Source organism: Chelonia mydas, chromosome 1 (assembly GCF_015237465.2).
Source record: "Chelonia mydas isolate rCheMyd1 chromosome 1, rCheMyd1.pri.v2, whole genome shotgun sequence".
Classification (NCBI taxonomy): domain Eukaryota; kingdom Metazoa; phylum Chordata; order Testudines; family Cheloniidae; genus Chelonia; species Chelonia mydas.
The window spans coordinates 80,028,067-80,040,467 of record NC_057849.1 but is presented as its reverse complement, the minus strand read 5'-3'; the positions used below and the strand labels follow the sequence as shown (position 1 = coordinate 80,040,467).

General features: G+C 39.8%; 1 protein-coding gene across 26 annotated transcripts in view; it reads left to right on the top strand.

Moving 5' to 3' along the window:
- Positions 1 to 12,401, top strand: part of MYCBP2 (MYC binding protein 2) — a 418,792-nt gene that overhangs the window by 27,201 nt on the left and 379,190 nt on the right. For all 26 annotated transcript variants that reach the window (XM_043534235.1, XM_043534264.1, XM_043534248.1 and 23 more), the window contains exon 3: positions 6,031 to 6,246. In XM_043534235.1, the coding sequence (XP_043390170.1) occupies positions 6,031 to 6,246 (216 nt within the window). The remainder of the gene's footprint in view (positions 1 to 6,030; positions 6,247 to 12,401) is intronic.

The window sequence follows — 12,401 nt, the reverse complement described above, 5'->3', positions numbered from 1 at the left end:
TTGTATGCTGATCCATGTGGCCCTGGGAGTGAAAGAGAGATCCACAGATTTACTGCTCTCCTCCACTTCAAAATACTGTGACGGGAAGCTGTTTGGCAAACCTATGGGTAAGCTGGTAGTGGACTTCTTGGAAAGATCAAGTTCCTAACAAGCAGGATAGGAGCGACTACAGGTCTTACTCCATATCAAGGTAGTCCTTTTACATTGGCCAATATAGAAAATCCCACTGGAAACACTTAAGAGGAAAATGAAACAGATCCAGCGGAGCATGTGGTGGCAGAGGTGAGTTCTTTGGTTCAACCTCAGATTCCTCAAAACAAACTGCATCTCTGTCAGACACCCCAGTGTAGAGAGGGGCCCCAGATTAGTAGTTGATGGCTGCTTCAGTTTGTAGTGTTCTGGCAAGTGGTGACCCTTGACAAACGGATTTTGGAAACGGTGCAAAGGGGATAGTCTTTTGGATTTTTTTCAAATTGAGACAAATTTATCCCATTTCCCTTGCTAAAGGAAGGGAAAAGATGAGACACATAAATGGCCATCGTTCATCTCCTCTGAATGGGAGGAATAGAATCTGTTCATCCTCCAGAGAGGAACCAGTGCATTCACTCCATTTTCTTATTCCAAGACTTTCTCCCCTCCCCCTCCCACCCCCCCACCCAAAAAAAAAAAAAAAAGAAAAAGAAGTCAAAGGCTGCAAGGCAGTTCTCAGTCTGAAGGTATTTCAAAAGGTTCAGGGAAAAAAAACAAAAGTCAAGATGAAACCTTAAATCCACACTAACCGCCATCAACGAGGATACTCTAGGCCAGGGCATCCTTCAGATCTAGTCATGTCAACTTCCATATCCCAATTTGGCTGTCTAACAGATGCTTCTTGTGGTTTGCTCTTAGAGAACAGCACTACCAGTACAGGTCTCTTATCTTCTGGTTTAGCAACAGCCATGCAAATATTTATGAAAATGCAAGTAGTGTTAATACTAGGAATGGGATTCTTGCTTATTCTTTCCTGGATGACCTCCTTTTTCTAGCCTTATCCAGAGTCAGAGCTATAGCCAGCACCAGTCAGGATGCTTCAGTACCATGGCTCTGTGATTACATTTGGAGAATAATCATTTTAACACCTTTGCAGTGGATTTCCCACCTCAGAGAGGAGAATAGATGCCGTTCTCCAGAAAGTTTTCATATCACAAGAAAAACAGGAGAAACTGAGGAATCTTATCAAAACTGGTCAGCCCCTCTTGGGTAGTATCCACTCACACACGGTCTATTCTGAGATCAGTAGTCTCTTGTGTGGATAATCTTTAGTGGACCCATGCTTATGTGAGGATGCTACAGAGCGTCCTCTTGTCCTCCCTCACCAATCTCTTTTCCACCCTTCAGTGAGGGTATATACCCAAGAGGATACTCAGGTCCATCAGATAGTGGGTTTCAAGCAATTTGAGTCAGGCTTCCTGATAGACAAACCACTCAGGAAGTTATTGCCACAGATGCCAGTCTGGAAGGATGGGGTGCTCACACCAGGTCAAGGACTTCCTTGGGATCTGCTCCAAATAAGGGAACGAACAAACAGTACAAACTGCTTAGTGCTCCCATATTTGGACACTGGTCATGACAGACAAATACCTTGGTAACGTCCTACATCAATAGGTGAGGGGGAGCAAGGTCCACGCTCTTATAAAGAGAAGGTTACTTGCTAATGACTTTGGCAGATTCTTCTCTGCTCCCTTCACATCCAAGGGAAAAATGAATGTTAGAGCTGACTGGCTTAGTTGGGAACAAATAGATCATTCAGAATGGGAACTATACCCAGATGTATTCTATCTCTTTGTAAAGGACTTTAGTCTCCGATCTGTTTGCCTCCCACCTGAATCATAAGGTTCCATTGTACAGGGAAGAAATGATGACTTTTTAAAAAAAATCAAAGCATAGAAAATTAATTTGTCCTATCTTCCTAGAGGAGCTCCTCATCTTTGCCTTTTAAGGAGAAGTTTTCGAATGTGAGAGTGAAGGGTTATTCTACCAGAATGTTCTGAAAAAATGTTTAAAAAGAGAAAATTGTCAATGTCAGTTTGACATTGAGAATGAGCAAAGTAAAATAAAGTATGAAAATTAAGAGAAATGGCACTAGAAAGGGAGAGAACGTTACACGTATAATGTATTTCTGTTCAGGATCTAAAGAGGAGCTTTAGATTTCCAGTGACAATACATTTCCTTAAAGAGAAGACAGGGCTTTGCTTACTCTTGCACAAGTGTTTCAGACACCTCCTTGGATTGACTTTTTGTCAGATTCACAGCCTCAAATGTAATAGCTGGAAGCCAGAGTGTAGCTGGTGTGTTGCAGACCGGCTGCTGGGGTCAGAGTTGCTGGACCAGGCCTATATTACACGAACACTGAGGGTGGGACCCGCATGCTGTTTGTGAGCGGCCCAGAGCTGCAACAGCAAGAGGGCAGGTTTTTCCATCGGATTCACAGTCTCTTACCTGACTTTGACCATGCCTGCTCTTGAGCAGTCATGTTCCTTGTTGGTGTAGGATATGCTGCTTAACCCTAGAAAGCTGTCTACCAGCAAGTGTTAACTACTATTTGAAATGGACCAGTTTGGTGCCTTGGGTGAGGCAAAAATCTTAGGATCTTAATTTGGTTTCAGCTTCACTTAGGAACTTCCCTTTTGAGCCCTTGTCTGATTGTTCATTGTATTGTTTATCTCTTAAAATGGCTTTCATTATTGCCATAGCCTCAGCCAGAAGAGTGAGCAAGTTAAATGTCTTAATGGCTGAGCCACCATTTATGTCTTTTCAAAAAGTTAAGGTGGTTATTAGGCCTGATCCCTGGTTTTTACCAAAAGTGGTGACTGATTTTCACGAGACAATTAATTTGCTGGTATTTTTTCCCAGAACCATATATTAATAAAGGGGAATCTGTTTTATGTATTTTGGTTGCAAGAATGCTCTTGCATGTTGTTTAGATTCAGGTATTTTAGTTTTTGAAAATCATCTAGATTATTTCTGTTTTACCCTGTAACCCACATGATTCTTAGCATATCTTTCCAGACACTAGAAGGATTAAAAATGTATTGTTGAATGTTACACATTAACAAATCCCTGTACCCATGGCAGCATGATTACATTCCAATACAGCTATGGTAACTTCTCTTGCTTACGTTAAGCAAGTTCCAGTTACTGAAATTTGCGGGGCGACGACCTGGACCTCTGTACCCACTTTTCTAAGCATTATGCTCTTAACTTGGCCATAGGGGGTAATGCTAGATTTGGTAAAGTGGTGCATCAGTCTCTATTCAGCTGGGACTCTGTTTCCTCCTCTGGGTTATTTTCAGCACTGCTTATCAAACAATCCCATGAGTGGGATGTAGAGCCACTTGAAGAAATGGAGGTTGGTTACTTGTAACCAGAGTTCTTCAAGATGACTCTGCATAGTCACACTTCCACCTGTCTTTTGCTTTGTCTGAGTGCTCTCTTTTTAATGTCTGGGCTGGCAGTGGAGGGATCTGCGGTGGTAAAGGGCACTGCACTCTCTTACATAGCCTTGGAACTTGCAGAGATGCTGAGGGGAGGTATAGGAGAGGGCACAGGAGCTCTTGAACGGTTATTGCTTGGAGAAGTTTTTATTGTTAGGTGCCATTAGGTGGTGCAATACCCATAACTATAAATATACAGAGCCCTCTCGAAGAACTCAAGCTACAAGTAAGTAACCTTCATTTTCAGACCCTGTTGGGTGAGACTGGCTATTAACATTTTTGTTAGGTGATTTTTAGCAGACCTCATAGCCATTGTGATTATCAGGTCTTTAATGAATTCTGTGATAGCATTTTTTCACCTATATCTGTTTTTTGGCATCTTTGCCGTTGATTATACAGTGATGATGAATATGAGCACCCTTATGTATATAGCTACCAGACATAAAAACATAATGGCAACTAAATCAACATCTCCTTTCAATTTCTCAACAAAACTGCACCCCTAACCCTCCAGCCCTCTTTGAACTCCTGCACTAAAAGATAGACTTTTATAGTATGCCCTCAAGATCAATACATTTAGGACCAAGGTGAATAGTGGATTATTCCTAAAATTATTTGTCTATATCAAAGTAGTGTGTTGGGGCTCCATTTTCTTATGTACTCTACAAACACAATACAAAACACTCTTTGTCTCAAAGAGCTTACAGTCCAGATAGACAAGATGGAGTATGAGGGGAAATAGAGGCACAACAAGGTGAAGGGATCTACCTATGGTCAAACGGGAGATCAGTGGCAGAATCGGGACTAGAACTCAAGTCTCCTGAGTCCCAGCCCATTGGACCACATTGCCTCTCCAAATTGAATGGGCTCTCATGGAAAATATTCTGCCATCAGCTCTCTGCTGTACTGATGGGGTTCTAGTTTGAATACATCCGCAGAATGAGACAGTGTTAGCTCAATGCAGAAGGACAGATGGGTTGGAATACCTAAGGTTTGAAACCTAAACTATCAATTAAAGAATATAATGCTTAATACTGAAAGTAGGACAGGAGACCATTTCTGAAAGTTGGTCAGCTCATTGTAAAGATTCAGGAAAACAGTCTGTAATACTTAGTCTAGTGCTAAAAGGGTTGACTTCTGAAGTTATGTGAATGTACGTAAGATGACGTGGCCACCTACTTATAAGTAGGGGTGGGTACTGCAACATATATAGATCAAAGCCTCATGCAATTCTAGTGAGAATGAGTTTAAATACAGAGATTTCAAATTTACTGCACAGTAGCTGTCATTGCAATAACATTTGGCTTTATGTGGAAGATGCTCCAAAGAACCTTGATATGTGCCCTACAGTTGTTTTGCAGTACAAGGGGAAGCATTGCTTATGAAATAAATTGCTTTTGATTTGTATAATTAAGGCCAGTTTGTTCAGCTTTAGGGCTGAAAACTGAGGTGACTATCTGTTTGGCTTATAAATAATTGCGAACAGTCTCGAAAGTTTATGTATCGACAAAATATACTTCTGTATATATGTATTACATTTTTATGCTATTTAATGTCCTGCTTCTATAGAAATTACATTTTTGTTTTGAGTCTGGAGCTTGTTTTATTTTGAATGAGACATGACAATCTGGGCAGAACAGATTTGTCTATTTTTTCAAGTATTTTTATTAAAAAAGCAGTCATGCTCTGAAAACTGGCATTATGTGTTTTCATGTTCGCTTCTCAGTGAGTTCCATATCAAATTTGTGAAGCTAGTTGGTAAAATGATGATGGCTTTAACTTCTGGCTTGGCAGTCGCAAATTGAGGTCTCAGAATCAGTCTCTGTTCTCTAGGATTTGTTGGAACATAGTTAACATTCTGTTTAGTGTGTAACTCAGGAAAAAAAATTATTTCCCCTGTTTGTATTTGCTCTGCAGCTCTAATGAGTAAGAGGTAGTAAAAATGAACTTTTTCAGAAAAAAATTCTTTGAATACATACATAGGGATCTCATCTGTTTAGCATGAATGTGCCTTTTCTGCAGTCAACTTTCCGACCATAATCACATTTTAGCGTTAAATTTGTTCTTCTGTGCCAGGGTTTAGGTTAACATTTCTCTAGGCTTCCCTGTTTGTTTTCATGAGTTGGATTCCCAAATGCATGTCGTTGTATAAATTACATTTAAATATAAAAAGGCAAAAACATGTCTTTCTCAGTTGATTCTGAAATCCTGTCATGTGGTTTTCCTGTTGCTGTATTATGCAGCATATGGTGTCATGTAAAATTTCCTAATTTGAAGACTTGTGTGTTGTTTAGGGTTATGATAAAGAAAGATACACGTGCTGATGAAAATTGCGTATTACTGTGCATTATGAATGACGTGCTGCTTTTCTCTGCCATATGGAGTTCTGGTCATCCATACTTGAGAAAATAAAATATTAGCCCACTTTTTACCATTGTCTGGCTAAAGGGATAGTGAGACTTTGATATTTCTCTTTAGTGAAATTTGAAAAGTTTAATAAACTTTATACATGGAAGAATTAACTTTCAGCCAAAAATAAAATCTTATTGTTTTTCAGACAGAAAACTTGGAGAGTACAATAACCATACCAGATATCAAATTACACAGCAACCCTTCAGCTTTTAATGTTTACAGCAATGTCCGCCATTGTGTTTTGGAGTGGCAAAAAAAAGAATCATCCGTAACTTTGGCTTCAAAGAACACTGTGCAGAGTGGGGATTCAGATAGTGATGAAGAGGAGGAGTCCAAAGAGCCGCCCCTCAAGCTTCCAAAGGCAAGTCACCCTGGATAATTTTTCATGTGTAACTTTATAGTCTACATGGCACATCTTTGACAGTTTTATTCATCAACATTAATTTAACCCTTTCTCAGTTGGGTCCTTTTACTTTATGACAAGTTGTTAGGAACATAGTAATGGTCATACCAGGTCAGACCAGTATCCATCTAGGCAAGTATCTTCTCTGACAGCGGTGGATACTAAATGCTTCAGAGGACTGCAAGAAACTCTGAGGTGGTTACTGAGCCCTTGTCTAACCTGGACGGGGGAGATGGATCTATGTTACGCAACTTCAGCTACGTGAATAACGTAGCTGAAGTTGATGTACTTAGATTGACTTACCGTGGTGAGTCAACTGCTGCCCCCTTCCCCCCCTCACCTCCTCCCCACCCACCCCCCACCGTGTCGACTCTGCCTGTGCTTCTTGCAGTGCTGGAGTACAGGAGTTGACGGGAGAGCGCTTGGGGTCGATTTATTGCATCTAGACTAGACTCGATAAATTGATCTGCGCTGTATTGATCGCTGCCCCACAATGCGGCGAGTAGTGAAGACATACCCTTAGAAATAAGCTACCCATAGAAGTTTCTTTTTTAACTCCCTCAATTAGAACTTGGCTTATTCTCTGATTTTATGAGTGTTTATATTACTTCCAAATATTTAGTTTTTCAGTCCCATCTTATGTAACTGGGTATTTACATCCTCCATATAAATATTTTGTCCTTTTTTGAAATCTTGCTTGGCTCTTGGCTGCAATGTTTGTGGCATTGATTTCCACTAGTTTGTCTGTATATTAAGATTGTTGACAGAATACTTCAGTAATAGCCTTTGGAATTTAATGACTTTAACGATTTTGCTATGAGTGCATGAAAGGATGCTGTTCAATAGTGGAATATTGGAAAGAAAAGCTGGTGGGAATGGTTAAACGGCATCGTTTTTCTTACCTGCATATTTTATTTGCTCATATGTCCGTTTACTAGTTGCATTTAACTATTGAGTATGCCTTTTGTGAATTCTGTTTTGCCTACCAATTAGTGTTTAATATATGTAATCTATTAATCTTGCTTCCTGTCAACTTTCCCTGATGTGAGCTTAAAGGGGCTTCGGCAGAGCAGCTTCACATAGTTCTTTTTTATGTGACTTATTATGATAAGGTTGAATTAAATACTACTAAAATTGTCTTTTTTATGTTGGTGGTGGTGTTACCTGGAAAGCAGGAATCTTACAGTTGTTCGAGTTTACAGATGTTTTGTCATGAAAGGTTAGGTTGCAAGGCCAGAGGGGATGCTGGGGAACTTCAGAGGGACTTAACCAAAGTAGATAATTGGGCAACATGGCAGACACAATTCAGTGTTGATAAATGCCAAGTAATGCACGTTGGAGGGGAAGGATTGGTAGTAATAATGCACTTTTACAGAGTTCTAAATAAACTGTATCATCTCAGCTCATTGAAGGCTTGCTCAATGTGTAGCTTCAGTTAAAAAAGTAAACAAAATATTAGGCTGCATAAGGAGTGAGATGAAGAGTAATATGGAAAACAGAATGCCATTTTGTAAATCCGTAGTATGGCTTTAGTGCTGCTGACCCTGTATCCAAAAGGATATTTGAGAATTAGAGGGGGTTCAGAGAAGAACAAAAATTATTACGGGCATGGAAAAACATTTACAAAGAGTAGAAAGATTCCTGTTTGTCAGAAAGGAGAGGAGAAAATATGAGAAAAGTCTATAAAATGAATGGTGTGCAGAAGAAAGATTGGGAACTTCTGTTCTTCCTGTCTCAAAACACAAGCACCAAGGGGATGGACATTCATCACAATGAAAGGTGGTAAATTTAAAACTGATAAAACGAATACTTTTTCACGCAGCACTTAAATTGTGAAAAAATTGGAACAGGATGGTTTTTGAGCCTAATAACTTAGTAAGGCTCAGAGGGATTGGATGTTTATGTGGATAATTTTGTAATAGTCCCCTCCAACTGCATTACTTGGCATTATCAACACTGAATTGTGTCTGCCATGTTCCCAATTATCTGCTTTGGTTAAGTCCCTCTGAAGTTCCCCAGCATCCCCTCTGGGCTTGCAACCTAACCTTTCATGACAAAACATCTATAAACTCGAACAACTGTAAAGATTCCTGCTTTCTAGGCAACAGTGAAGGACAGAAGGAGACAATAAGCTCTGTTTCAGGATGTAAATCAATCTCTAATTATAGGTATTAAGATGAGACCTTCGGGAAGTGGGATGACCCCACGTATATCTAGTGTGGGGTGGTGGTGGTTGGGTTTTTTTTTGTACATTCCTTTGAAGTATGTGGTGCTGGCCACTTCTGGAAACAGGATACGCAGCTAGATGAATCGTGAATCTGATCCAGTATGGCAATTCCTATGTGAGGGTACAGGGCCTGTTTTCTTTGTAAATTTGGTTGATAGCTTCTGAAGGTGAAGTTGTAAATGCTGCCTACCTTGATTTGTTTACTTGGGAGGGAAGGGATTTGTGATTTTTAATAGCGAATATGACTTTGTCACCTGATCAAAATGGAATGAGGGACAGCTTACCTGTGTGAATGTGTGTTTTAAAAAAGAAAAGCTGTTTTAATGTCTTTAAATGCTATTTGCAGTTTCTAGAAATACTTCCATAGTAAGGCAGTATTAGAGCAGTGTGAATAAAATTTTCAGAAGTGACTTAGGCACCAGATTTTCAGTTATTTTGATACCTAAAGATGCAGTTAGGCATCTAGTGGGGCTTTAAAAAAACACCTACACAGGGTAGACGCCCAATTTCCTTTGTAATAATTTGGAATTAGGCCTCTAAGTTGCTTAGGTGCATATCTGCATCATTAGGCACCAAAGTGCCTTTGAAAATATGGACCTTTTGGAGCCCAACATCTTGTCTACAGTGCACCAATTGCTGTGCATTACTTGTGGTGTGGACTGTGTTCCAGTGCAATGAAAGTCCCTGGTTGCAGCTTAGTGGACTTTCACTGCTCTATAGCAGTGTCCACATGGTGTGTTACTGTGAAGCAAGCTGGTGTGCTTTAGATTTACTCTAGCTTGCTGCACAGTATCTCTCTGTAGACAAGCCGTATGTTTTGTTGAAAATCTGTAGGATTTAGGAGCCAAAGTGCCTAAACCACTTTTGAAAATGGGACCTAGACTTCTAAGTCACTTAAGTGTTTTTGAGAATGTTACCTTCATTAATAATGCTTTATGATATTTCTTATGCGCGCGCACACACATATATACTGGATTGGCATAGGCTATTGAGCTCATTTTTTGTTAATTTGATATAAATGAGGAGAGTTGTTGCAGATGATTTGAAGTCTCATTTTAATAATTACTAGACTTATTTCCTTTGAATAAGATACTGGGATAAATAGAGAATATTGATAAATATCTTTTATGTTTGTTAAAGAGTCAGAGGGATGAAAATGGAAACTGGAAGAAAATCTTACACCTAACTTTTTCCACTTTCACAACTGCTCCAGTGCTAAGCTTCTTTTGTCTGAGATTGAGGCCTGGTTTATACTAGAAAACTAGGTCACTATAACTACGTTGCTCACAGGTGTGAAAAATCCACACCCTTGAGTGGTGTAGTTAAGCTTACCGAAGTCCCGGTGTAGATAGCATTAGGTCAATGGAAGAATTCTTCTGTTGACCTAGCTATTGCCTCTCCGGGAGGTGGATTACCGGCATTGGTGGGAGAATCCCTCCTGTTGCTGTAGATAATGTCTGTACTGAAGAGCTGTGCCACTGTAGCATTTTAAATGTAGACAGGCCCCTAGAATACTTGTTTTTAATTCAGATCCAAAATGGTTTTCCAATTGACAGTAAAGCTGGTAGTTGAAAACAAGCAGAAATTTATTGTTCTTTTTGTACAAGATACATTGATAAACCTCAGTGAAATCTCTGGTTTTGTTTTCTGAAATACGATAGGCCAACAAGCAAACCAAATGGTTTTGTATAGGCTTTTATTTGAAATATAGATCTGAATGAAAAAGTCTTTGGAGGTTCCTGTAAACAGATGATGTTGGAGCAAAATTTGCTATTTCCTAAATTGCTGTGCCCCTTCGTTAGTCTTAATGCAAGGATTTTGTATTCTTTCTGTGATGAAAGTGTAGTTATCAGGGGTTCACAGTCATGCTGGAAGGGCATAACGAGTGGGATCAGTTCTGGGTCCAGTTCAGTTCAATATCTTCATCAATTATTTAGATAATGGCATAGAAAGTACATTTAAAGTTTGCAGATGATACCAAGCTGGGAGGGTGTGCAAGTGCTTTGGAGGACGGAATTAAAATTCAAAATGGTCTGGACAAATGGGAGAAATGGTCTGAAGTAGATAGGGTGAAATTCAGTAAGGACAAATGCAAAGTACTTCATTTAGGAAGGAACAGTCAGTTGCACACATGCAAAATGGGAAATGACTTCCTAGAAAGGAGTACTGCGGAAAGGAGTCTGGGAGTTATAGTGGACCACAAGCTAGATATGAGCGAACAGTATAACACTGTTGCCAAAAAAAAAAAAAAAGAAAAAGTGAACATCATTCTGGGATATATTAGCAGGAGTGTTGTAAGCAAGACATGAGAAGTAATTCTTCCGCTCTACTCCATGCTGATTAGGCCTTAACTGGAGTCCTGTGTGCAGTTCTGGGCGCCACGTTTCAGTAAAGATGCGGACAAATTGGAGAAAGTCCAGAGAAGAGCAACAAAAATGATTAAAGCTCTAGAAAACATGACCTGTGTGGTAAGATTGAAAAAATTGTGTTTGTTTAGTCTGGAAAAGACAAGACTGAGAGGGGACATAAGTTTTCAAGTACATAAAAGGTTGTTACAGGGAGGAGGGAGAAAAAATGTTGTTCTTAACCTCTGAGGACAGGAGAAAAAGCAATGGGCTTAATTTGCAGCAAGGGAGGCTTAAGTTGGACATTGACAGGAAGTTTTTCCTAGAGTAGGTAAGCACTGGAATAAATTGCCTAGGGAGGTTGTGGAATCTCCATCATTGGGGATTTTTAAGAGCAGGTTAGAAAAGCACTTGTCGGGAATGGTCTAGATAATACTTAGTGCTGCCATGAGTGCAGGGGACTTGACTAGATGACCTCTCGAGGTCCCTTCCAGTCCTATGATTCTATGAGATGCAAACATGTGTGTCTGAAACAACAGAGGGTAGGAGAATGGATATCAAGAGAGCAGATACTACCTGTGGTATTGGGACTAGCAGTCAGGTTGGCGATACTAGTAGTAGAGTAACTGTACTTAGTCGGGTGAGGAATCTTGGTGTAGTCAAGCAGAAACAACTCAGATGTCTTTACACCAATGCAAGAAGCCTGGGTAACAAGAACTCCTTGGTCAGGAAGTGAAACTAGATGATATAGAGATAACAGAAATATGGTGGAATAGTAGTCATGACTGGAGGGTATGTTCTGGTCAGAAAAGACAGAAATACAGGTAAAGGTGGTGGAGTAGCATTGTATATTAACGATAAAGTAGGCGATCCAGAAATTTAGAAGTGATTGGATAAAATGGGCAATCTGTTTGGGTCAAAATCACTTTGGCGAAGAAAGGTGTAAAAGAGGCTTCACTGGGGTAAAGACCCCTATGATCTGATATGGATAGAGACTTCTTTAATATTTTCAATGAGATATTCATACAATTCCCAGTAGTATTTATGGGAGACTTTAATTTCCCAGATATAGATTGGAGGACAAGTGCTACTAATAATGGTAGAACCCAGATATTCCTGGATGTGATAGCAGACAGATTTTTTTTCGCCAGAAGAGGTGATGCCATTTTAGGTTTTGTATTGGTAAGTATCAAGGGACTCATAGAAGAACTGGTTCTAGAGGACAACCTTGGTTCAAGTGATCATGAGTTAATTTACTTGAAACTAAATGGAAGGATATTTTAAAAAAAGGTCTGCAACTAGGATTCTTGATTTCAAAAGGGCAAACTTTAAAACATTGAGGGAAGTTGTTAGGGAGGTGGACTGGACTGAAGAACTCACGCAGCTGAATGTGGAGGAGGCTTGGAATTATTTAAATCAGAGTTGTAGAAACTATCTGAAGCTGCATCTCAAGCAAGGGGAAAAAATGTGTAGGGAAGGGTTGCAGACCAAACTTCATGAACAAGCATCTCGAACAGGATAAGAGAAAGCAGAAAGTTTAC